This window comes from Oryctolagus cuniculus, chromosome 8 (assembly GCF_964237555.1).
Source record: "Oryctolagus cuniculus chromosome 8, mOryCun1.1, whole genome shotgun sequence".
Lineage (NCBI taxonomy): Eukaryota > Metazoa > Chordata > Mammalia > Lagomorpha > Leporidae > Oryctolagus > Oryctolagus cuniculus.
This window is the reverse complement of record NC_091439.1, coordinates 36656865-36683639: the sequence shown is the minus strand read 5'-3', so window position 1 is coordinate 36683639 and position 26775 is coordinate 36656865. Positions and strand designations below refer to the sequence as shown.

The 26775-nt window shown below is 42.4% G+C and overlaps 1 protein-coding gene and 1 long non-coding RNA gene across 39 annotated transcripts in view; one reads left to right on the top strand and one right to left on the bottom strand.

Moving 5' to 3' along the window:
* The window catches only part of LOC108178132 (uncharacterized), a 32308-nt gene extending 28977 nt beyond the window's left edge, over window positions 1-3331 (bottom strand). For 4 of the 5 annotated variants that reach the window (XR_011378252.1, XR_011378253.1, XR_007909298.2 and 1 more), the window contains exon 1: window positions 2994-3331. This is a non-coding gene — a long non-coding RNA (uncharacterized lncRNA). Of the gene's footprint in view, window positions 1-2989 lie in introns of all 5 variants that reach the window. The other variant, XR_007909297.2, reaches the window with a different exon arrangement.
* A 191-nt stretch (window positions 3332-3522) lies between these two features.
* The window catches only part of LARP1B (La ribonucleoprotein 1B), a 197953-nt gene continuing 174700 nt past the window's right edge, over window positions 3523-26775 (top strand). For 26 of the 34 annotated variants that reach the window (XR_011378248.1, XR_011378246.1, XR_011378247.1 and 23 more), the window contains exons 1-7: window positions 3650-4489; window positions 9926-9984; window positions 10368-10427; window positions 15952-16126; window positions 19459-19599; window positions 24501-24644; window positions 24859-25024. Coding sequence is in view for 24 of the 34 variants with exons in the window: in XM_051819846.2 (XP_051675806.1) it covers window positions 3967-4489; window positions 9926-9984; window positions 10368-10427; window positions 15952-16126; window positions 19459-19599; window positions 24501-24644; window positions 24859-25024 (1268 nt within the window). In the remaining 10 variants the exon portion in view is untranslated. Of the gene's footprint in view, window positions 4490-4670; window positions 4776-7898; window positions 8482-9925; window positions 9985-10367; window positions 10428-15951; window positions 16127-19458; window positions 19600-24500; window positions 24645-24858; window positions 25025-25912; window positions 26155-26775 lie in introns of those variants that run through there. The other 8 variants (XM_070047594.1, XM_051819847.2, XM_070047595.1 and 5 more) reach the window with 6 other exon arrangements.

Genomic DNA, 26775 nt, shown 5'->3' with positions numbered 1-26775 from the left:
GGGAGCCAATCAGCCCTTCATTCTTGGTTTTGAACTAAGAGGCAGAGGAATGAGCTGGTGCTCCCATATGGGCGCAGGTTCAAGTCCCAGCTGCTCCATTTCCAATCCAGCTCCCTGCTAATGCACCTGGGAAAGAGCAGAAAGTCCCTGGATGCCTGCCACTCTCTTGGGAGACCTGGAAGAAGCTCCTGACTTCTGGTTTCAGCCTGGCCCAGCCTGTTGTTGCAGCCATTTGGGGAATAAAACAGCATCTCTCTCTTTCTCTCCAACTGTGCCATTCAAATAAAATACAATAAACCTTAAAAAAAAAAAAAAAAAGCAGAGATGGAAAGAAAAACAAAGGTTAGAAATGAAAATTGGGGGGACCCCAACACTGTGGCATAGTGTCGGCATATGCCCATATGCCGGCATGCCATATGGGTACTGGTTTGAGTCCCAGCTGCTCTACATTTTTAAAGATTTATTTTACTTATTTGAAAGAGAGATTTATTTTATTTATGTGAAAGAGAGAGAGGTAGAGACTGAGAGAAAGGTCTTCCATCTGTTGGTTCACTCCCCAAATGACCGCAATGGCCAGAGCCAGGAGCTTCTTGAGGGTCTCCCACACTTGTACAGGTACCCAAGCACTTGGGCCATTATCTACTGCTTTCCTAGGCCATAGCAGAGAGTGGGATCAGAAGAGGAACAACTGGGACATGAACTAGTGCCCATATGGGATGCCAGCGCTGCAGGCCAAGGTTTAGCCTACTCTGCCACAGCACTGGCCCCTATTTCGAAGTTACTAAAAGGGCTATTTACAGAGATGTGGGCATGGTCGTGGAAATCAACAAGGGACAAGGCAGTACCCCATGGACTGGTAGGGTACCCCAGGCCATTAAAATAAAAGGAAGGAGTGGAGAGGGTAAGAGTACTGAGAAAGTCCAGTAGCCATGTGACTCAGCTGTGGGAATGACCATGACCTTACTATTTTTTGGCCTACAGTGTCCTGCAGATAATTCCCACTGCCAGAACCCATGCCGATACCAAGTAGGACAAAGGAGCCCATTGGTGCAATCTCAACAGGTTAGCCCTCCCTGGCACTAGAGCAGGGGGAGAGGGTGGAGAGTGGATATGGAGGGGCAACAACAAGATAGGTGAGGGTGTTTCAAAGAGGAAGTTATGGGGACACAGGAGTTACTTGTATGCATTTGAAAGGGAGACAAATACCAATTCCCTTCACTGAGTTAGTGGTGCACACTGCAGTCTGATTCTGAACACTCAGTCATCCTCCAGTTCTTCCTTCTCTGCAAGCAAACCATGTTTCCATTAAAAAAAAAAAAGCTCTCCATTAATCCTTCCCCTTTACCTAAGAAATCCCTATATGACTTTTCACTTAAAAAGATGACAATGAAAAAAATGAAGCAACCATGGTTAGGTAGCCCATGTAAATCAAACTTGGGAGAACCAATCCATATTACCTTTTCTCAACTGACTCACCAGTCTTTAATCCATGTGTATTTGAATAGAGAGTAAAATAACGTGTTCTGAGTCACAGTCACAGTGAACTTGTTGATAGGCTTTTGTAAAAGGAGGCAAGGATTACCTGGCAGGACTCCAAAGGGCTGATTACAACAAGAACAAGTTGGTAGTTTGTTTTTTTTTTTTTTTTTTTTTAAGATTCATTTATTTATTTGAAAGAGCTACACGGCGGGGGGGGGGGGGGGGTCGGTCTTCCATCTGATGGTTCACTCCACAATTGGCTGCAACAGCTGGTCTCCTACGTGGGTGCAGGGGCCCAAGGACTTGGGCCGTCTTGTACTGCTTTCCCAGGTCATAGCAGAGAGCTGGATCGGATGTGGAGCAGCCTGGTCTTAAACTGGCGCCCATATGGGATGCTGGCGCTTCGGGCCAGGACATTAACCTGCTGCCCCGTAGCACCGGCCCCGGTAGTTAAAAACACAAAGCTTTACTCATAACAGAGCTGGTAAAAGTGTCCCATCTCAGGGATATAGATGGAAGTAAAATTCTCACTTAATCACAACTGGATTCAGGAGGTGGATAAGGGTCTGATAAATTAGAGATTACTGATATGGAACACAAGTCTTATTGTTTATAGCTGCTGAATAAATAGATTATTAGCCTTAGGGAAATAATTTAAGTTAAAAACAAAAAGTGGGTAAAGCCGCTGCCTGCAGTGCCGGCATCCCAAATGGGTGTTGGTTCAAGACCCAGCTGCTCTGCTTCCAACCCAGCTCTCTGCTATGGCCTGGGAAAACAGTAGAAGATGGCCCAAGTCCTTGGGCCCCTGCACCCACGTGGGAGACCCTGAAGAAGCTCCTGGCTATTGGCTCCTGATCCAGGCAGCTCTGGACGTTGTGGCCAATTGGAGGAGTGAACCAGCAATGGAAGACCTCTCTCTCTCTCTGCCTTTCTCTGTGTAACCCTTTCAAATAAATAAATCAATCTTTAAAAAAAGCGAAAAGCAAACAAAAAAACACCCCGTAACCTCAAATTTAATGTGATTTAAGTGAAACCCAAGGGAGGTGGGAATCCCAGACATTATATGTGCGTGGTTTGGCAGCCTTAAAGGAACCAGGAAGAATTCCTCCCAAATCCTTACAGGGGTGGGGGAAGGGCTGAGAAAAAAAAATCTGATTGAATTGAATCTCTGCTCAGAGACCTTGTACCCGCACATAAACATTAACTCATAAATAAACGCACATAAAACCAGTATCATGTCTAACTGAATTTGAGAGCCATACAGAAGCTCCTATCGGATTTATCATCAAAAAATTTGTACTACTTTAAAATTCATTCTAGTGAAAAAATATAATTCGTCATCAAGTGTTAGTCCTTCAAATTATAGGGATACTGAATAAAAAAGTTCAAAAGCGAAATATTAGCTGTTTCACACAAGGGCGCTTTAAAAATATTTCAGTTTGTGGGTGGGAATCAGGGCAGGGAAGTGCAGTAACTCAAATTTCGGGGCAAAGGTTTCATAAACAATTACCTACAGATAACACCGCTTTCACTGCGTTCCTGGCTCCAGATTCCAGGTCACCGCGATGCCCCCGAAGCGCCAGGGAGGGAACTTTCACCGCGCTAAGGCGCTGGGCGCAAAGGGCACAGCGGCCCGGTCGGAGACCCCGGCCCACGCGGGGGCACCCGGTGCTGGTGGGGGTGGCGGCCAGCACCGCCCCAGCGCCCTTCGCCCAGGGGCCACTCGGTCCCGGAGCCTAAGGGCAAATCGCCCGGCGGCTCCCCCAGCGCCACGTGCGCCACCCGCCCCGCACCGCGCCCGGGTGGCGGTCGTCGCCGCCGCGGGAGCCGAGCGCGAGCCCGCCGGCGAGTCATAGAGGGCCGGCGGGCGCCCCGCCCCTGCGCTCACAGCCCGGGCGACCGTCACCCGCGAGCCGGGAATCGCCCGGTGCGCCCTCCTTCCCCTCGGCGGGCCGCTGGGCGGGGCCGGCCCTCAGGGCGGGCGGCCACCTCGCGCAGCGCGGCGGCGGCGGCGGCGGCGGCCGGGGTCGGGGAGCAGCCACGTCACGCTCCGCGAGGAGGTCCCGCCCCGCCCCTCGGCCCGCCTCCGCATGCCGCCGCCCCGCCCCTCGAGCAGTTACCGGCGCGAGCGGCTTGCGCCTCCAGACGCCGCTAAAGGTCCTCCAGCCCGGCTGCCGGCTCCTCCGCAGCTGCCCGCGCCAGGTGAGGGCTCGCGGCTCCCGGCTGCGGCGCCCGGCGCGTGTTAGCTGGCTCTGGGCGTGCGCCGCCGACGAGGGCTGGGCCGGCGGGCGGTTAGCGCTCCGTTCGACGCGGGCCGGCACGCCGGGCGCTGCGCGGCCTCGGCGGGCGGCGGTGGCGGCGACGGCGGCCGGGCTCTCGGGTTCTGTGCCCCAGGCCGGCGCTAGTCGGTGCCCCGGCGGAGCGACGGGCACCCGGGCTCCCTGGCCCCGGGCCCCCCCCGGCTGGGGTGGCTGGGGCAAGGGGACGATGTCTGCTCGCGCCCCGGTGCCCGCCGTTCACTCTCGGGAGGATCCGCCCGCGGCGGCCGCAGAGAGGGAGTCGCGGTTGGCCGCGGCAAGCCGGCAGGCCGAGCAGCCGCCCCCGCCGGATCGAGACGGGAAGGAGGCGGCGAGGGAGGAAAGGGCCGCGGCCAGCACCAGCGCGGGGGCGCGGGGAGAGCCGTCTCCGGTGCCAGTGCTGGGACACAGCGTGCCCCAGGCGGCCGTGCCCGTGAGGCCCCTGTCCCTGCACCTGGCGCACAAGGCGCGCGGGCCCGGGGGCCCCTTCGGCGGGGAGCCGCTGCCACCGCCGCCGCGGGAGCCGCCGGCCGAGGACGCCCGAGATGAGGCGGCAGCGGCCGGCCCCGAGGAAAAGCTGCCGCCGCCGCCACTGCCACCACCACCGCCGCCGCTGCCGCCTAAGGAAAACCCCTGGACCAAAAAGCCTCCCCAGCACCTGTCCCCCGCCGGGACGGGCCCGCCGCCGCCCCCGCTGGAGACTCTGGAGGCAGGTCTGTGGCTTCTCCGCGGGGGGCTCGGGGAGGGTGCGGAGGGGCGACTCCTGGACTTGGCCGCGCGGGGCTGGGGGAGGGGCGGGCCCGGCTTCCCTGTCAGTCGAAGGTATTTCTTGCCAAGGTGTCATTCACGATACCCATTTACATAAATGGACATGTGGGAAGGGAGCGACAGGAAGAGGTGGGACCTCAGGTTCTCTTTGACTGATGGGGGCACGGAGGGGGTAAACTTGGCAGCGCGGCCCCGCTGGCGCGGCCCAGAACTGTGTGAATGAGTGACTCGGTAAAGTAGCTTTAACTTTGGATCGTCAGCGCGGTTCATTCTAGGGGGGAAATTTGGGCGGATTTGTAAATAGATTTACAGCAAGTTGGAGCAAAGGAGATTTATTTCCAAGTGGAAATGCGATTGTGATGTTTTGTTGATAAAACGGAAAAAAAAATCAAGGTTTTCAGAACACTGCTAAGGAGTCATTGAACATGAGACCCTGAGTGTGGTGGCTCATAAAGTGCTTTGGGCGATGATTGTGAGTGAAAATAATTGAAACAGGATAGTTTGACACAGGAGAGAGAATTGCACGTTAGGGAAATTGTGATCTAACATTCTGTGAGCTCTTATTCCCTTTTGAGATTAGATTGTGTGGTCAGCATTTGAATGCTGATCTATGCAGTATGGCCCTTGGTGCTTTATTTTGGTTGCAGCAACTACCCTGGTTGTTTTAAAAATGGAAAAGCTAGATAAAATGAAAAGGCAGTGTCTTTCATTTTTGCCATGTTAAATTATAATGAATTAATTGAGCTTTTGTGTAGACATAACAGCTGTTTTCTTGCAAGGCTTTGCTACTTAAATTTAAAGGTTAACAGTGGAACAGAAAAAAATTTGAACACTTTTACGGGGTTGTGAGAATCAAATGAGATGAAGGATGTGGTGGTATAAAACATAAGGCGGTTGTTGTAAACCCACGTTTCTTCCCAGGAACTCCAGTAGAGGGAGATAAGTGTTGACTTCACTGAATTCTTTAGTTTTTGTACAGAAATGCACTTCCTTCCTTCGTTGTTCATTAATTTCCATAGTTGGAGCAAACATTAAAATTGGCTGTAGGTTTAATATTAGTGTAATTCCCTGCTGCCTGTTACTTATTGAAGAGAGTAAAATTTAGCAAAGAAAGCAAAATCTGAATGGCTGTCTTACCTCCCTACTTCTAACCTTAATTATACATTATATCGGGTAAACACCAGAAAATGAATTCTTGATTGGTTGTAAAACCAATTTTACAGGTTTTAAGACTTAAAAGTGACTTGGGGGTTTTAATTGCAAATGATTGGTGAAAATATTTCAGTTTAATGTCCTAACAGGTGCCTTCCTACTCCAGTGTTCATTGAAGATTAAGAATTAGGTGATCCTTGATGTATGGTGGGATTCACGAAGTTTCGGTTTTGTTGATGTTTCTGTAGGAAACACTTTGTGTCTTTGGAATCCATTCTGTGCACCCAGGAATACTGTTACTCTTACTGGAAGCAGTGTATTAACTATAGTCTTTGTCCAGTGTGGCCTGCACTGTTCTACAACTTTTATTTGCAGTTGAGTAACTTAGCTAATTTAGATAAGAGGTTGTGATGTAGGAATGCACTGTGCTGAGACACTTGGGTACTCACTAACTAGTTGACTTCTGGCAAGATTTTTGGGCTTTGTAAATGGATAAGTTTCCTAATACCAGAGAACCATCTGTATATTTACCTGTGTACTTTAACTTCCTATTTTCCTAAACAAGTTTATAACTTCAAGAATAAAGAAGGTTATTTAGGGTTTAGAGTAGGTACAAACCAAGAAGTGTTAAATTAGTAATTTATTGGTAGGGTACTTGTAAAAGTTAATCTACAAAACAGAATACTCAGAAAGGGAAGCATATTAATCATGCTTTAGCAACAGAGTTAAGCCAGGTTTGTTTTGGCTGAACGGGGACCTTCTGTTATTCTGCTAATGAGGTAAAGGAATTCTGTGCCCAGAATTTTGCCAGAAAATTTATTACCGAGGTTGGAAACATAGGGGAGTATTTCAGGGGATAAATCTTGAATTTTCTCTGTATTAGTACCTGCAGACCTAAATGAAGTGGGCTCTTGATATCTTTGTGAGACTTTCTTCCACTTGTAGGGTGTTCTGGAGTGTATTGATGTTGTTTAGAGATCCAGGGAAGGCACTCAGCCAAAGCCTGACCCATCTGAGAGGCTTAGTGCCCTTGCTGTCTTGAATTCAGTTAGGAGACCAGAAAGAACTTGGCCTAATCTGTGTCTTCATGTTGTGTTAAAATAATTTTATTTATATTGGAGACTTTTTAAAATCATAATATGGAATTTATTAATCACTTGTAGCTATGATTTTATTTTACATGTTAAAAATCTGCTTTCTAATTTCCTTTCTTTCACTCACAAAAACATAATATCTAAAAATTTTTTTCTTCTATTTCAGCTTTATTCTATTTTGATCCTATATTGATTGCTCATTAATTCTCTTTTCTCCCAATGTCTACTTCTCAGAAATCTCAATTATGTTACTCTTATTACTCTAATGAAATAACAGTTAAATTATGTAAGTAATCCATAAATATATTCTATAAAAATAGAACTTCGGATGTCCCTCTCCTTCAAAGAAAGTAATCACCCGTTTACCAAATATCTTTTCAGGACTTCCTATGACGTTGCTTCTAAATATGTTCTGTATATGTGTTTAGAACATAAAATGTCTATTTTTTAAGTGTTAATTGATCCTTTTTAATCTAAATTTCTTTCAAAAATTGCAGAAGAGTAGTCCATTAACTTAGCAAATAGGTTCCATTTTCTTATTTAAATGGAGACAATTAGCATTTTTATGCATACCTCTTGGGATGCTGGTATGCCTTTGTCTAGGGTAGATGCTGAGAAATGGAACAGTTTGGTCACAGGGCTGTTCTATGCAAATTGATACTTTTACTATATGGGAGTATGAGAATGGAGTCTATACATTGTTAAACATTTAAAACACTCACTGTGGTGGGGCTGGCACTGTCACATAGGGGGTAAAGCCACAGCCTGCAGTGCAGGCATCCCATATGGGCACCAGTTCAAGTCACGGCTGTTCTTCCAGTGTCCTGGGAAAGCAGTATAAGATGGCCCAACCAAGTCTTTGGGCTCCTGCACCTGCTTGGGAGACCTGGAAGAAGCTCCAGGCTCCTGGCTTCGAATCAGTGCAGCCCTGCCTGTTGGGGCCATTTGGGGAGTGAAACTGCAGATAGAAGACCTCTTTCTTTACCTCTGCCTTTCAAGCAAATAAATCTTTGGGGGAAAAGAATTCACTATGGCAAAAGGGCACTTTACCACATTTCCCCCCTCAAATGATAAAATCATGTGAAATACTATCAATGCTTTTTTTTTTTTTTTTTTTTTTTTGGACAGGCAGAGTGGACAGTGAGAGAGAGAGACAGAGAGAAAGGTCTTCCTTTTGCCGTTGATTCACCCTCCAATGGCCGCCGCGGCTGGCGCAATGCATTCTCTTAAACTCTGCTGCACTGAAGTTTTCGTTTAGAGAATTGAAGCTCTAAAAAATTTCCCACAGTTTAAGAATAATGTTTTAAAGATACTGGAATATTCCTCAAAAAAGCATCTCATCCAATGGTTTTTAAAAGGTAGACACATGTGGGTAACACAGCATGTGTATTTTATATATATTTGGAGGCACTGGTACCTTAAATTTGTTTTTAGGTCTGTCTTTTTTTTTTTTAAATTGTTGTATTTGAAACAGTAGCACACACATACACGCAGATTTTCCTTAAGGTGGTTCACTCCCCAGTTGGTCACAATGGCCAGGAGCTTTATCTGGGCCTCCCATGTGGGTGGCAGGGACCCAAGCTCTTGGACCATTTTCTGCAGGTTTTCCCAGGCATATTAGCAGGGAGCTGGAACAGAAGTGGAGCAGCAGGGACAGAAACTGGAACCCATATGGAATGCCAGCTTTGCAGGTGATGGCTTTATACACGGGCTATAGCACCATGCTGATACTTTGCAGTTCGTTAAAGTTGTATTCGTATTTATACTTTAGGTATTGGATTTTTTTTGTATTTTAAGATGTATATATGTGCATATGAGAAGAGTATTTCATTAAGAAAAAGTAGTTGCAGTAGGAAAACATATAGGTACAGAGGAGAAAACAAGAAGCCTGTGAGCAAGGAAAAGACCTAAATTACTAATAGAGAACAGTATTTGTCTAAACATTGTCTAGAATTAGATCCAACAGTTGTGTAAGCATTATACATATGTGCCCACATTATGAAGTGGAGCAGCTGGGATACCAGTATGAGATACCAGCATCTCAGGCAGGGGCTTAACCCATTATGCTGCAACACTGGCCCCTTTTTCTTTGATATGTACTCTACATCTTACTTAAATCTGTGTCTGGATTTTAATTCAAAGATGGCTCTATTCTATAAATTGATCATTGCCACGGCCCATGGATTCATGTTTTGCTGGATTATTGTGTTAGCTATAAAAACAGATTCCAAGTTTGTTTGCGTTTTTTAATGTTTACTTTAGGCCATGTTTAGTGAGATGATCATGCCATCTAGTAACTTTGCTAGCTAATGAACAAAACTAAAAGACAGTATAAAGTATTCTTCATTGGGGACAGTGTATTGATTTTTATTGTCAACCATTATGTTCTGACTCAAGGTAAAGACAAGTAGTGATACAGTGAAGGTCTTAGACAAACTTTTACAGGAGCAGTTACTGTCTTTTTTATGGTTTGCGTCTAGGTACACTGTTAGGGTTGCCAAACCTGTTTGTTTCCTGGGACAGATAGTTTAAAGTCCTCTGACCTATTTTCCAGATGGTTTTTGATGATTGTATTAATTGTGTATAAAAATGTATTCTGGGGCCAGTGTTGTGCTGTAGTGGGTTAAGCCACAGCCTACTGTTCACTTCCAAGCCAGCTCCCTGCCAAATGAGCCTGGGAAAGCAGTGGAAAGGTGGCATGAGTCCTTGGGCCTCTGCACCCACTTGGGAGACCTGGAAAAGGCTCCTGACTTTGGCCCACCCAGCCCTGGCTGTTGGGGCCACTGGGGAGTGAACCAGCAGATGGAAGCAATCTCTGTCTTTTCCTCTGTAACTTAGCCTTTCAAATAAATAAATAAATCTTAAAAAATGTAGTTTTTTGGAAATTGAGTCAACTTTATTAAAACATGCTTCTGATTTTTCATATGCTGTAATGTTAATGAAAGGATTGGTCTGTCCAGTGTAAGTAAACTGTTAATATTTCTTCTTGATTTGGATATTGGAGACTGGTTTAGATCTGTGTGCTAAATGTGAATTGTAGAACTTTGAATTTTGTTGAGTGATAACTACATTGACTTATACTTTGTTAAATATACTTATTGAATTAGTAAAAATAATTCTGTTTATTTTTTTCAGAGCTCAGTTCCCCAAAAACTATAAAAGCTGGAAAACTCAAGACAAAGAAACCTAATAAGGTATGTCTTTGCAAGAAATAGTTCTTAACTGTATTGGTTGTGAATGTTGTTATTAGGGACTTTTCAAGTATCAGAAATATATTTTTCTAATTGTCTTACTGATGTTAGTGTAATGCTAATATTCAGAGAATTGTAACCTTTATCCAGTTCCCAGATGATTCTATTATCATCTATCTCAATTTAGTCAATATCATTAAACATACTTGAAGTTGGATAATAAGACCAAAGTTGTCTTCTGTTTGGAGAAACTTTTGGGTCAGTTTGGCAATATGTAATTGGCTATAAGTAATTTTTAAAGATGCAGGCAGTTTTATAAAGTATTTTTTTCTATTTAAAATTGCCAAAATAATTTGCAGACATAACACTTATTCATTACTTTTTAGCCTAGTGATTTCAGCGATATGGCGAACTGGCCAACACCAAGTGAATTAGTGAACACTGGAGTGAGTATTATTTTAAGATTTATTTTTAAAAATGAAAAATAGCCTCTCAACATGAATTTATTTTACTTAAAATCTAAACAATTGTTGCCCTAGGAACATATTTAAAGACTTCATCAATAAGATAACTTTCTTGTTAGTTTAATTTTCAGTCATTCTTTGACTCTGCTAATAGTGTTAGTAATGAACCTGGTGTCTTACGCTTTAGCCATGGAAAATGTCATCTATCATTGCCTGTGATAATGAACACATTATAAATTATACTAAAACACAATCGTTTTATAAAATTATATACACTGATAAGGAGAAACTGAAAACTTGGCAGCTACCCTTTTTATAGTTTTACCCACTTTTCAGATGTTTAATTTCATTCATCACATTTCCCTCATCTGGTTGTATTACTGGGAGGTTACATGTACATATATTTTTTAAAGATTTATTTATTTATTTATTGAAAGTCAGTATTACAGAGAGAGGGGCAGAGACACAGAGAGATCTTCCGTCTGCTGGTTCACTTCCCAGATGGCTGCAATGGCCAGGGCTGGGCCAGGTTGAAACCAGGGACTAGGAACTTCATCTAGGTCTCTCTGTGCAGGTGCAAGGGCCCAAGCACTTGGGCCATCTGCTGCTGCTTTTCCTAAGCACATTAACAGGGAGCTGGATCAGAAGTGGACCAGCCAGGACTTGAACCAGCACCCATATGGGATACCAGCACTACTGATGGTGAAGCATGGGCCCAGGAGGTTGTATTCTTAGGTTGGTGCATGGAGAGACCCTATCATCTTTTTATAATGCCTGAAAATCAAGAGATCAGTTTTTAAAAGATTTATTTATTTGAAAGACAGAGTTAGAGAGAGAGAGAAAGAAAGAAAAGAAGAGAAGAGATCTTCAGTCTGCTGGTTCACTCCCCAAATGGCTCCACAGCCAGGACTGGGCCAGGCTGAAGCATGGAGCTTCTTCCAGGTCTCCCTGGTGGGTACAGGGGCCCACCCAAGGACTTAGGCCATCTTCTGCTGCTTTCCCAGACACGTTAGCAGGGAACTGGATGGGCAGTGGAGCTGCTGGGACTTTAAGCAGCAACCATATGGGATGCTGGTGTTACAGGTTGTGTCATTACCTGCTATCCCACAGCACTGGTCCAAAGAGATTAGTTTTCTTTCTTTCTCTTCCTTCCTTTCTCATTCCCTTCCCTTCTGTTCCCTTCTGCTTTTTTCTCTTCCTCCCTCTCTCTCTTCCTTCCTTCCTTCCTTCCTGATTTATTTATTTATTTGAAAGACAGAATTAGAGGGAGGGAGGGTCAAACCAATCTTCCATCTGCTGGTTCATTCCCCCAAATGGCTGCAACGGCTGGAACTGGGCTGGTCCGAAGCTAGGAGCTGGGAGCTTCTTCTGGGTCTTGCACGTAGGTCCAGGGGCCCAAGGACTTGGGCCATCTTCTACTGCTTTTCCAGGTGCATTAGGGAGCTGGATTGGAAGTTGAGCAGCTGGGACTTGAACCAGAGCCCATAAGGGATCCTGGCACTGCAGTTGGTGGCTTAACCCACTATACCACACCACTGGCCCTGAGATAAATTTTCAGTGTGTCTAGTGGAAGCCCATTTTGTGTTTCACAATTTGCTATGTATGTGTGTTTTCTTTTGATGTATATATTTCCTTTTTTTTTTTTTTATTTTTTATTTTTAAGAGACAGAGAAAACAGTCTATCTACTGGTAACATGCTGCCAATGCTCAACAGCCAGGGCAAGGCTGTGTTTAAGACTGAAGCCCACAGCTGGGAATGTAATCCATTTCTCCCATGTAGGTGGCAGGGACCCAATTACTTGAGCCATCACCTGCTGCCTTTTAGGCTCTGGCAGGGAGCTGGAGGCATGAATTGAATCCAGGCTCACTAATGAGATTCAGACAGGCATCAACCTCTAGAAAATGCCCACCGCAATTTATAGTCTCTCTCTCTTTTTTTTTTTTTTTAAAGATTTATTTATTTATTTATTTGAAGGTCAGAGTTATGCAGAGAGAGAGAGAGAGAGAGGTCTTCCATCCACTGGTTCACTCTCCAGTTGGCCACAACAGCTGGAACTGTGCTGATCCGAAGCCAAGAGCCAGGAGCTTCTTCTGGTCTCCCACGCAGGAGCAGGGGCCCAAGGACTTGGGCCATCTGTACTGCTTTCCCAGGCCATAGCAGAGAGCTGGGTTGGAAGCAGAGCAGCTGGGCCTTAATCCGACGCCCACATGGGATGCTGGCACTGCAGGCTGTGGCTTCACCCTCTACTCCACAGCCCGGCCCCTTTTATTTTTTTAATGCATGTTGAAGTGCTCGTGTATATATGTATATGTGCACATACATATCATATTGAGAAATATGCAATGGATTTTTTTAATTGAAACTTTGAAAGATGGTTCTAAAATATCCTAATTTTAGAACTGTAGTCTAGGGGCTGGTGCCATGGCTCACTTGGTTAATCCTCCGCCTGCTGTGCCAGCATCCCGTGTAGGCGCCGGTTCTGGTCCCGGTTGCTCCTCTTCCAGTCCAGCTCTCTGCTCCGGTTCTGGTCCCGGTTGCTCCTCTTCCAGTCCAGCTCTCTGCTGTGGCCTGGGAGGGCAGTGGAGGATGGCCCAAGTGCTTGGGGCCTGCACCTAAATGGGAGACCAGGAGAAGCACCTGGCTCCTGGCTTCTGATCAGTGCAGTTCTGGCCATGGCGGTCATTTGGAGGGTGAACCAATGGGAGGAAGAAGACCTTTCTCTGTCTCTCACTGTCTGTAACTCTACCTGTCAAATTAAAAAAAAAAAAAAAAAAAAAAGAATTGTGGTCTATATGATTTTCTGGTAACATGCTTTGCTTTGTTACTGTTTGTGATTTGTGTAGTAATATTGGTATGCAGTTATTCATATATTTAAACAGTTTGTGATATAAAAGCCATTCAAAAAGTTTAAAATTTGACCTGGATATACTTGTGGTATAAGCTGTCACCACAGTCAAGAATATGAACTTAACCATTGCTCCCAGAAATTTTCTCACATTCCTTTGAAGTGCTTTCTGTCTCTTTAAATTAATTCACATTTTTATGCAAGGATACTTTAAAAAGTTCATGAAAAAGTTTATGGGTTGGGCATTTGAAGCAGTGGTAGAAATGCTGCCTAGAAGGCCAGCTCACTAAATTGTAGTGACTGATTTCTAGTTCCTGCTCTGCTCTGAATTTCAGCCCTTGATAATGCACACCCTTGGGGGCAGCTGGTGATGGCTCAAGTCCTTGGGTCCATGCCATGCATGTAGGAGACTCGGACTGAATTCTTGGCTTCCACCTTTGACCTAGTCCAACTCTGGCTGTTACAGGCATTAGGGGAGTATACCAGTGGATTGGAGATCTCTGTCTCTTTGCCTTTCAAATAAATACAAATTCTAGGGACTGACATTGTGGTATAGCAGGTAAAGCCTCCACTTGAGATACCTGCTAATGGCCTGGGAAAAGCCCTGGAAGATGGCGCAAGTGCTTGGGCCCTTGCCACCCATGAGGGAGACCTGGAGGAAGCTCCTGGCTCCTAATTTCCACCTGGCCCAGCCCTGGCCATTGTGGCCATCTGGAGAGTGAACCAGCAGGTTGACTATCTGTCTTTTCCTCTCTCTCTGTAACTGACTTTCAAAGAAGTAAATAAATATTTTTTAAAAATTGTTAAGTTTAAAATGGTGCAAAAAGGGGCTGGCACTGTGGTGCAGTAGGTTAATGCCCTGGCTTGAAGTGCCAGCATCCCATATGGCTGCCGCTTCTAGTCCTGGCTGCTCCACTTCCAATCCAGCTCTTTGCTATGGCCTGGGAAAGCAGTAGAAGATGGCCCAAGTCCTTGGGCCCTTGCACCCACATGGGAGACCTGGAGGAGGCTCCTGGCTTTGGATCGGCACAGCTCCAGCCATTGCAGCCAACTGGAGAGTGAACCATCAGGTGGAAGACCTCTCACTCTCTCTGCCTCTCCTCTCTCTGTGTAACTCTGATTTTCAAATAAAGAAATCTTTTAAAAAAAAAAAAGGTGCAAAAAAAATTTGAAATCTGTGCATAGTTTTTTCCATGAAATCTTTGAATTCCCCCTTCCTTGTAAATGTGGTCTCATCATCAATATAACTATATTGAGATTCGACATGTTTTTATCAGTCCATTTTGTTGCTAAGTAGTGTTCTAGTATATGGATGTAGCCTATTGTTGATGGACATTTGGATTGATTCCAATTTTTTACTATTACAAAGGAAACTGCTGTAAAAACATATGTGCATAAAATTTTACTTGGGGCCTCGGTGCTGTGGTGTATCAAGTAAAGCCACCACCTGAAAAACTGGCATTCCGTATGGGTGTCAATTCGAGTACCAGCTATTCCAGCTCCCTGCTAATGTTCCTAGGAAAATGACAGAACATGGCTCAAGTGTTTGGGCCCCTGCACCTAACACGGGAGACTCAGAGGTTCTAACTCCTGGCTTTGGTCTGGCCCAGCAGCCATCTGGGGAGTGAACCAGTGGATGGAACATCTCTCTCCTTCTTACCCTCTCTCACTCTTTCCCTGTCTCCCCTCTTTTTGTGTGTCTTCCTCTCTATAACTCTTTCAGATAAATAAATCTTTAAAATATTTTTACATGATATCTACTTTGATTTTTCTTGGTTAAATAACTGTTGTAGAATGGCTGGACCATGGGCAGCTCTAAGAAACTGCCAAACTTTGCTCCCAACAGTGTTAAAAGAGTCCAGTTCCTCACCAACTCTTACTATGTCCATTTTAAACCAAAGTTAGCCATTAGTAAGTGATCAGCAATTTGAAATTGTGGTTTTAATTTTTATTTCTCTGACTAATGTGGATTATCTTTTTATATATATTTGTCCACCAGCAATAATTGATGAAGAGTCTCATCAACTCAGGTCCACTTTTTTTTTTTTTTTTGGACAGGCAGAGTGGACAGTGAGAGAGAGAGAGACAGAGAGAAAGGTCTTCCTTTGCCGTTGGTTCACCCTCCAATGGCCGCCGCTGCCGGCGCGCTGCGGCCGGCGCACCACGCTGATCGATGGCAGGAGCCAGGAGCCAGGTGCTTTTCCTGGTCTCCCATGGGGTGCAGGGCCCAAGCACCTGGGCCATCCTCCACTGCACTCCCAGGCCACAGCAGAGGGCTGGCCTGGAAGAGGGGCAACCGGGACAGAATCCGGCACCCCAACCGGGGCTAGAACCCGGTGTGCCGGCGCCGCTAGGCGGAGGATTAGCCTAGTGAGCCGCGGTGCCGGCCCTCAGGTCCATTTTTTTAAAAAATATTTTCTCCTTCGGAGAAGGAGTTTTGAGAGTTCATTTTATGTTTTATACCGAAATCCTTTATCAACTACTCAATGCCTGTTTTCTCAAAGTCTAGAGCTTGACTTTTAAGTGTCTTGAAAAATAGTTTTTATTTTAGATTGTGATTTGTTTGGCAATATTTAGGTAAAACGTATTACCACAGATTTTTGGTTATACTTAAGAAAATGTTAATGGAAATTATTTCATATAGAAAACTTTGTTTGTAGTGTCATAGTGTCATCAGTCAAGGGAATAAGAAGCTGCAGAATAGAAAGGAAAAAGAAGAGAAGACTGAGAAGAAAAGTAACAACGAGAGTAAAGAAAACCGGGAAATAAAATTAGATGGCCCTGGTGAAAACGTCAGTGAAGATGAGGCTCAATCAAGTAATCAGCGAAAAAGAGGTCAGTTAATCCTTATGTTATCTGTGTTATGTGTGTGAAAGTTTTTGAAAAAAGTTATAGCAGGGAAGAATTGTAATTAATGAATTGCTCACTAATAGTCATCAATATGTATTTTGTATTTCTTCAGGATAAACCATATGCAATAGTAATTGATTTGTTTTTATAGTATGAGCTTTTTTTGCATTTAACTTAGGCAGGGGAGTTCAATAACTTCACTGAAATTTTGCATTACCTTTTTTTAAAAAAAGATGTATTTGAAAGGCAGAGTTACAGAGAAGAGAGATAGAAAAAGATCTTCCATCTGTTGGTTCACTCCCCAAATGGCTGCAATGGCCAGAGCTGGCCCAGGGCAAAGCTAGGAGCCAGTTACTGTGTCCTGGTCTTCCACATGGAAGCCAGAAGCCAAGGTCTCCATTTAGGTCTCCTACAGGAGAAGGGCTGGCACTGTGGCAGAGTGAGTAATGGCGCTGCCTGCAGTGCCAGCATCCCATATGGGTGCTGGTTTGAGACCTGGCTGATCCACTTAGGATCCAACCCTTTGCCATGGCCTTGGAAGCAGTATTAGATAGCTCAAGTGCTTGAGCACCTGTGCCTGCATGGAAGACCCAGAAAAAGCTCCAGGCTCCTGGCTTCAGGTTGGCCCAGCTTCGGTGATTGTGGCCATTTGGGGAGTGAACCAGCAGATGGAAGAGCTCTCTTTCTGCCTCTGCCTCTGCCTCTGTAACTCTGCCTTTCAAATAAATAAATAAATCTTAAAAAAAAAAAAAAAAAAAAAGTACAGCAGCCAGGACTTGAACCTGTACTAATGGGATGCTGGCATCTCAGACAATAGCTTAACTCACTGTGCCACCATGCCAGCCCCTTACGTTATCTTTTTATTCCATTTTTCCCACATGCCTTTTTTTTTTTTTTTTTTTTTTTTAAGATTTATTTTATCTGTTTGAAAGAGTTACAGACAGAGAGGTCTTCCATCCCCTGGTTCACTTGCCAGATGGCCGCAACAGCCAGAGCTGCGCCCATCTGAAGCCAGGAGCCAGGAGCTTCTTCAAGTCTCCCACGTGGGTGCAGGGGCCCAAGTATTTGGGCCATCTTCTGCTTTCCCAGGCCATAGCAGAGAGCTGTACAGAAAGTGGAGCAGCTGGGTCTCCAACTGGTGCCCATATGGGATGCCGGTGCTTTAGGCCAGGGTGTTAAACCCTCTGCACCACAGCGCCGGCCCCCACATGCTTTTTTAAGCCCTCATAATCTATGCAGGTAAATGGAATGAAGTTCCACTTATATATGTGGTTGACATTCTCGAAGTTGTATGATAAATACTTTTAAATCTGAATTGGAACTGCTCCTTGTTTTTTAGGGAGTTCCGAGAAAATGAGATACTTCATTGTTTTAAGAGAAAAGTGAGAGTAATTTTGGTCAGCTGTTTCCCTTTTAGCATTCCCTCATAAAAATTATAGTTTGAAAGAAAAAAGTCTTCATCCATGCTAGTTTTCTAAAGTTTTTGTATGTCTAAGGACAGAAGATTATTATTTGCTTTGTAAAAACCATATTCATTCAGTGTTCTGAGTGTTGAGAGAATGGCACAAGATAGGGTAGGAAACATAGGCAAGGTCCACGGTATATACGTCTTTAGTTATGTGGAACTAGGATCTTATTTTGAGTGGTGTGAAAAGCCATTAAAACATGTGGCACAGCAGGTTAAGCCATGGTCTGCAGCGTCAGCATCCCATAAAAGGCACCAGTTCGAGGCCTGTCAGCTCCATTTCCTATCCAAGCTCCCTGCTAGTGGCCTGGGAAAGCAGCAGCAGATGTCCCAAGTCCTTGCACTCATGCACCCTTGTAGGAGTGCCTGGAAGAACCTCCTTGCTTTGGCCTGGCTGTGGTTGCCGCCATTTAGGGAGTGAACCAGGGAATGCAAAATCTCTCTTGGGTCTCTCATCTTTGTAAATCTGTCTTTCAAATAAATAAATAAATACATCTTTTTTTTTTTTTTTTTTTAAAGAATAAGTATCTGTTCCCTAGCTGCAGGGTGAGCATTAGGTTCATGTTATACAATGGGCAAAGAGTAATTGCTCAAGTAGTTGCAACAGGATTGCTAAGTGATTGTTAGAAAAAGAATTTCCTCTGCTTCTTAACCATTTTATCACTTTTCCTGCTTCTTAGTTAAGTAGTCTAGAATTCATACAGATGACAGATCTGCCATCATGCTCTGAAATTTATCTTAACTTCATCAGTTAAAACTGGTCAGCCCTATAGCTGGGTATTTCTTTTCTTTTTTTTTTTTTTTTTTTTTTTTTGACAGGCAGAGTGGACAGTGAGAGAGAGACAGAGAGAAAGGTCTTCCTTTTTCCGTTGGTTTACCCTCCAATGGCTGCCGCGGCTGGCGCACTGTGCTGATCCGAAGCCAGGAGCCAGGTGCTTCTCTTGGTCTCCCATTTGGGTGCAGGGCCCAAGCACTTGGGCCATCCTCCACTGCCCTCCCGGGCCACAGCAGAGGGCTGGCCTGGAAGAGGAGTGACCGGGACAGAATCCGGCACCCCAACCGGGACTGGAACCCGGGGTGCCGGTACCGCAGGCAGAGGATTAGCCTATTGAGCTACAGCGGCGCCAGCTTATAGCTGGGTATTTTATGTAGTGATTGATATAACCAGGTTATGAGTTGATCCTTTAGAACACTTTTTTTTTTAACTAAAAAATGTCAGTGAATCTCTGATAGAATTTATATAGTATAGGCTTTAAAGAGTTTTTAGTTTCTCTTATATTTTTTTCTCATCTGATCCTCATTTTGCAAGATTTATAAGAAATCAGTATTGTTACCTTAATTGTTATAACTTTGCTTGATTACTATGGTAGTTTTTCCTTTGCTCAGGAGTCTTTTTGATTTGGTAAATAGTATAGATTGGGCAGGATAATAAACACTTTGAAACTTCACTGGAATTTGTGAATAGGTAGTTCTAAGAATTCTGTGGTATAATCATAACAGTTATCATATGTAGTAGCTGTGAAAAATCTGTTAGATAAATTTTATACTTACCCACTTACATTTTAAGGAATCTCATTCTGAATAACTGAATATTTTAGACAGTGATCTGAAATTAAAAGTGTTTTGAATCAAAAGCCTGACCTTCTGCTGCATATATTATAATTGTCTTATCAGATATATCCCATTCTAAAGTCCATCAAGTATGAGATGGAAGTAGTATATATGTAATATTTTGAATAGATTGTCATAATTGGACAGAAGTATAAGTAACAATTTAAAGTAGTTTCAGAATTTGCAAGGCGTTAGTGAAAACTGTATTATCAATAAATTATTTCATTTTGTATTTTTCAAGCTAATAAGCACAAGTGGGTACCTCTCCACTTGGATGATGTAAGACCAGACAGTCAAGAAAGACCTGGTTCCCGGAATAGTTCAAGATGTCAACCTGAAACAAATAAATCAGCACATGCCAATAGGAGAAATGACACACGAAGTAAGTCATGTTCTAAGAGAAAAAGGACTTGGTCTTAATGCTTAGTAATTTGTGAACACAACTCTTTTCACCCTATAAATCTTGAGAATATATTTCATCAGTAGTAATGGTAGCAGGTTAACAACAGTGAAACTTCAAATGAATACAGTATGACTATCCAGATTTTCCCATTGATGTCCTTTGTATCTATCTATGTACTAATATGTAGATAGATATGGATATAGATATAAATATAGAAGTATGTTTTCCCCCCTGAGATTCTGTCATCACCCTTTGATTTTAATTGTTTTTCCCTTTAGTCTTCATTAATCTGTAACAGATTTTTCTCTTTGATACTGTTCATTTTTTTAAGACTATAAAACAGTCACAGATATCCCTTTGAATTTTCTGGTGTTTCTTTATGATTGGATTTGAGTTATAAAGTATTGACAGATACTATAAAGAACATAGTTTTTTCTTTGTACCTTATGGAAATGCATATTATCTTGGTTTGTCCTGTTATGCATGATATTAACTTTAATCACTTGAGTTGTAATTTATTGGGAGAGGCTTTGGGATCTTGAAAAATAATCATTTTCTCATAAAACTTTTCATAAAAGCTTTAGATTACATCAGTAATTCTTGACAAATTCAGTCATGACTGTGATAGTTATACATGCAGATTTTTCATACTGTATCATTTCTATGTTTTGTACTTGGCATTCTATAAGGAACAATGTTCCATTGTTATTGTGAACTTATGGCTTATTTATTCAGCGGGTCATAATCTTTTACTATGATTGTTTGGATCCTAATCTTTTACTATAATTTCAATCTCATGCTCCGACTACCCTATATTGGCTAATGGGAGCCTCTTCTGAGTGGTTTCTGGGACCATTTTAGAAAAGCAACTTTACTGAAATATAAGTTATATTTACAAATATTCCTATCATTATCACCAACTCTAACCTTTTTATTCATTGTAGATTACATTGCCTTTTCTAGAATTTCATATAAATAGAACTATTCAATATAAGAGTATTTTGTCCTTTTGTGGCTCCTTTTGCTCAGCGTTAATGTTTGTCAGATTTATCTATATTGTTATGTATCAGTTTCTTCCTCTTTATTGCTGAATGGTATTCAGTTAGTTGTATGTACCCCTTAATCCATTCATCTGTTGATGAATAAAATGTTTCACTTTTTTGCCATTGTGAGTATTGCTGCTATGTGCATTTGTATAAGCTGTTATGATATACATATGGTTCTTTGTTAAGTAGATCCCTTAGAATGGATTGATAGGTCATATGGTAACTGTATATATAATACTATAAGAAACTGCCAAATTACCTGTTCTGTTTTACATTCTCAACAGTGTTACTTTCTTTGCTGTTTGGTAGGTCATGTCTTGTGGAATTTCTCACATTTTCTGTTTGGCTGATTGCTTTATCAGAGTATTCTTTAGCTTATAATCTTTATTTTTTTTCCTTTCTCAATATAGCTGATATTAAGAATTAGAGGGTTGGTTAGGATTAGGTTCTTTTGTGTGAGCAGGAAAGTAGGAATACTTCATGATGTGTTTATTTCTTGATGTATCACAGCAGGAGGAATAAAATGTGTGTCATTTTCAGGCATTTTGAAATTTAGTCTCAGTGTTAGCCTAGCCTTTCCAATGTAAACTATCCTATCAGTATTACTGTCATTAAAAGTCCTTCCCCAGATACATTATTTCAACAGGGTTTGTTCAGTTTTCAGAAAGCAGAGGAAAACTGGATAAATAATTTAAATTTAAATAATTTAAAAAAATTATTTATTTGAAAGGCAGGAGAGACAGATCTTTCCATCTGCTGGGTCACTCCCCAAATGGCCTCCGTGGCCAGGGCTGGGCCAGGCCAAAACCAGGAGTCTGATTTATCTTGTTTCCCATGGGTGCAGGGGCCCAAATACTTCGGTCAGCTTCAGCTGCTTTTCTAGGCTCATTAGTAGGGAGCTGGGACTTGAACTAGTGCCCATATATGATGTCAGTGTTGCAGGTGGCAGCTTAATGCAGTATGCCACAGTGCCAGCCCCTTAGATTGGATTTTAAGTCTGATAAATCATATGTTGTTCTTTAAGTGGTTAAGGAAGCATAAAAGAGGGACCGGTGCTGTGGCATAGTGGGTAAAGCCTCTTCCTGCAGTGGCGGCATCCCAAATGGTGCCCGTTCGAGTCCTGGCTGCTCCACTTCTGATCCACATCTCTGCTAATGGTCTGGGAAAGTAGTTGAAGATGACTCAAGTCCTTGGGCTCCTCCACCCATGTAGGAGACCCTGAAGAAGCTCCTGGCTCCTAGTTTTGTATCAGTCCAATTCCGGCCATTTCGGCCATCTGGGAAGTGAACCAGCAGGTGGATGACCTCTCTCTGTCTCTCTGTAATTCTACCTTTCAAATAAAACAAATAAATAGGTTAAAAAAAAAAAAAAAAAAAAAAAACCTTGTAAAACTTGTAAAATAAAAAAACAAAAGCCTAAGAGAAATTTTCAGATATAATATTGCCATTTTAAAATTTCCAGGGGCATGCATTTAGCTCAGTAGTTAACCTGCTGGTTGGGACAATATGGTGAAACTCAACACCCTGTTTAGGAAATGCACCTTACTTGGGTGGAAGGTGCGGTGCATCAGGTTAAGCCATCACTTGGGGTTGCCCGCATCCCATATTGTAAATGCTTGGGATTGAATTCTGCCTCTACTTCAGATCCAGCTTCCTTTCTAATGCACCTGGGAGGCAACAGGTGGCCAAAGAACTTGATTTCCTGCTGCCAGTGAGGGAGACCTCATGGCATGGCCCTGGGAAATGAATAGCAGATGGAATCTCTCTGTCCAGTCTTCTTTTCCAACAAATAAAACTTTGGGGAAAAAAGATACATGCTACCTTACCTTAAAATGTATATGCCCTCCATAATTTCATCCATTGTCTAATTAGAAAAATTGAACTTGAATGTTAAAGTTTTTTGCATATTTGAAATTGCCTTGCAGTGTGACTCCACTGACATTCTTTGGAAGTAATTTTTTTCACTTTGTCTAATTGTCATGCATGTTATTTTTATGACTCTAAGTCATTCTTTTTTCTCCCCACATTAAATGATATTTCACTATTTGATAAAATCTGTCTTTGGATTGTTTTTGTTTTTTGATATTAAATTACTACCATGAACCTTTTAATGTATGTTTTCTAGTATAGAAGTGTAAGAGGCGCCGGCGCCGCGGCTCACTAGGCTAATCCTCCGCCTTGCGGCGCCAGCACACCGGGTTCTAGTTCCGGTTGGGGCGCCGGATTCTGTCCCGGTTGCCCCTCTTCCAGGCCAGCTCTCTGCTGTGGCCAGGGAGTGCAGTGGAGGATGGCCCAAGTGCTTGGGCCCTGTACCCCATGGGAGACCAGGAGAAGCACCGGGCTCCTGCCTTCGGATCAGCGCGGTGCGCTGGCCGCAGCGCGCCGGCCATTGGAGGGTGAACCAACTGAAAAAGGAAGACCTTTCTCTCTGTTTCTCTCTGTCACTGTCCACTCTGCCTGTAAAAAAAAGAAAAAAAAAAGTGTAAGAGGCTCTCGGGTAATTTTTTGCAGACTGCAACCTGTGAGTAGGTTATGAAATCAGTATATTGGGTCATGATCATGTTTTAAAAAATAAACTGGGATGTGAAATTAAATATGGTTTATTCTAGGTTGAGGCAGAAATATTTGAAAAAGACTTTTAAGATAAGTATTGGGTATGGTAGAGCAAGGTGTAGGCCAGTGATTCTCAGTGGGAGTTCTTCCCTCTCCCCAGGAGATGCTTAACTTTGCTTAAAGCTATTACTATTTGACACAGTTGGGATCATAAATGGGTGATACTGACATCTAGTGGGTAGAGATTGAGGATGAATGAGAGACATCTTAGCTTGCACAGAATAGCTCCACATACCAGGATCTAAAGTGCTAAGACTGGGAAACTCTTATCTGTAGAATTTGCATTTATTCGCATTTATTAGATTTTTCCAAATTGATATCCAAAGCTGACTCCTTTTAGTTTCCTATCATTATATAAATGTTATCTTTTCTGTCTTTGTCAATATTTAATATTACAGGATCTTAAAATGTTTGTCAGAGTGGGAAAGATGAACGACTTTTTTTCATTTCTTAGGGCCAATATGAGCACCACTCTATTGCCCATTTGCATTTCTTTGCCCTATTTCTCATTGTTTTTTACATTGAATGGTTGTGTGTGTATGTGCACTTGAGTGAAACAAAGATACTTCTTATATGTGTGGGGAGGGGACTTCAAAAAGTTTAAAAACGGAATATTTAAAAGATAAGTTTATTTTGTTAAAAAAAAGTTGAAATCAGGTATTTCAGGGGCTTCAGAAAGTTCACAAAATAATGGATATTATAAAATACTGTGCATGGATTTCAAAATTTGCTTCAAAATTTCCACAGATTTTTTTTGAAGTCCTCATATTCTAGATATAATTCCTATGTTGTGCTTTAGGTATCTTCTCCCAAGTTGTTTTGTGTTTTCATTTCCTCTTTAAAAGGAATGTCTTTTATTTAGAGGCATCTTTTTTGTAAACACTCTGAATATTTTTCAGGAATTCTTTATTACTGCAAACTCAGTAGTTTGGGAACTTCTTGAATCTTTAACAAGGCAGTCTTATTTAGTAGATGACCTCTTTATCTTTTCAGGGTGTTATTTTGCTTATTAGGATGTCTTTCTTTGCTAGTATTTTTTGGTGCCCTCATTTATGCCAGAAATGTTCCTGACAGATTCCTGTTGGATTTGCTAAGTTGTGTCTATGCCTGGTTACTGTCAACTAATTATAAAACAGGGGAGGGTGGTTATGTGTTTTTATAAAGATAATTATGTAATTTTATTGTAAACTACCATGCATAAAAATATCTTTATTTTTAAAAGGTTGGAGGCGAGATAGAGAAAAAAGAGAAGACCAAGATGAAGTGTCCAGTGTGAGAAGTGAGGGTGGTAATATCCGAGGTTCCTTTAGAGGCCGAGGAAGAGGCCGAGGACGGGGAAGAGGACGAGGCAGAGGAAATCCTCGATGTATGACATGATTTTTTGTTTTGCTAAATTAGATAAACTTTGAAAAAAGTGAGCAGGTCTTCTGTTAGTTTACCACTGTCCTATATTATGTTTTAACTAAATTACTTGATTAGTAAAGATTGTTTTATGTTTGTTGTTCTTTGAAGTATTTCACTTGGGTTTTTCTTGATAATAACTTTAATCTGTGTTTTTTTATTTCTTTATTCATATCAAGTGAACTTTGATTATTCGTATGGTTATCGAGAACATGGTGAACGGACTGATCAACCATTTCAGACAGATCTTAATACCAGTATGATGTATTACTATGATGATGGTACAGGCGTACAGGTGTATCCTGTGGAAGAAGCATTGCTTAAAGAGTATATTAAGCGTCAAATGTAAGTTGATATCAGATGTTAAGCAGATGGTACAGTAAAATTCACTGCATTGTCAAATGTTACTGTCATCGGTAGTCTAATGTCATTTCTGATATTTACTACTAAAATTGAAGGATGTACTATTTGGTTGTATTTTTCCTTGCAATAGTAGTAAAATAGGTAAAGTATTTTTTAAGAAACTTGTATATAGTTTATGAATTTATATAAGTTTCCTGCTTTCTATACCTGTTAGGTATTTTCTCTGCCTAAAGGATATTATTTAACATATCATTTCATATATATAGCTTTAATATGTATTGGAAGTTGAAGTGAAACTTGGCTCATTATTTGCAAATAGTTATGTACTTTAAAATTTGCAAATGAACATAGGTGACAAAGTTATGGCAGATGTCTTGACTTTCTTCTTGACTTGAATTCTAAGTGTAACCTTTTTTATGAGACATTATTGGGATGAGTAGTCAGTTCAGATTTATGTGATATCTCAAAATAGTTGCTTTCTGAGTACTGAATTTGAAATCAAGAGAATATTTGTTTTGGTGTCCTTAAGAAAAATAAACCTCTGCATGTTAGTACTGTATAGGGTGGTTTTCTATGTAATTTGAATAGTGTCAAGAAAAAGTTTCCCAAGTATTTTGAATAACCACCTTGCTAAAACTTGCATTTTTTTTCCTATCCTTATAAATAACTGAAGGAAAAGGACTTTTTGAAAAGGCATTACCATTTTAAAAACATCTATTTTTATTATAAAGGAAAATGGACTCTTACTAAAACATAATTTCTTCATCAGCATCAACCAGGTACCTTCCTGGGACGCCTTCATGGTGGATTTGAATGCAGAGCAACTTGTTTATATTGTTCTTGCTTCTTCTGTTACAGTGGATGCAAACACTGAAGAAAAGGGCCTTTTTATGGGCAGAGAGTGCCTGGCATGTGGCTGCCAACTTCATACCACTATTCCTGTCTTTTTGTAATTCTTGCTGCCAGGTCCCTTCTGAGACCTGATAGTGGACATGCAACTCCTTGTCAGGATAATCGGCCGCCAATGTGCTCATACAAGTGAGGGAGGAGCAGTACTACTTCAGTGTTGACAAAATTTCTGATCATGCAGTGTAGAATCCAGAGCTTCCAAGGTAGGACATGATAATGTCCCCTAGGACACTGAGCAAAATATCAGACACGACATTGGTCATGACTCCTTTTTTGTTGTTGCTGTTACTGTTTCAGCTGTAGGATTTTTGGCAATTGTTAGTGAAGCACCAGGTTTAGGGTTATTTGTTAGTGTCATTCTTCAAATAGTGGAGATCTGGCTCTGAGGAGTCATGTTTGTGATGTTGTGTCACTGGGATTTCTAATAAAATATATAGATAGGCTGATTGAGATTTAGATTTTCATTTTTTAAAAAGATTTATTTATTTGAAATCAGAGTTACAGAGAGAGAGGGAGGGAGGAAGAGAGAAAGAGAGAGAGAGAAAAGTCTTACATCTATTGGTTCACTCCCCAAATGGTCGAAATGGCTGGAGCTGAGCCATTCTGAAGCCAAGAGCCTGGAGCTTCCTCTGGATCTCCCAGGTGGGTGCAGGGGCTCAAGTACTTGGACCATCCTCTACTGCTTTCCCAGTCACATTAGCAGGGAGCTGGATTGGAAGTAGAACAGTTGGGACTTGAACCAGAAACCGTATGGGATTGCCGGCACTGCAGGTGGCAGCTTTACCCACTGTGCCATAGCGCCTAGCCCTAGATTTTCATTTTTG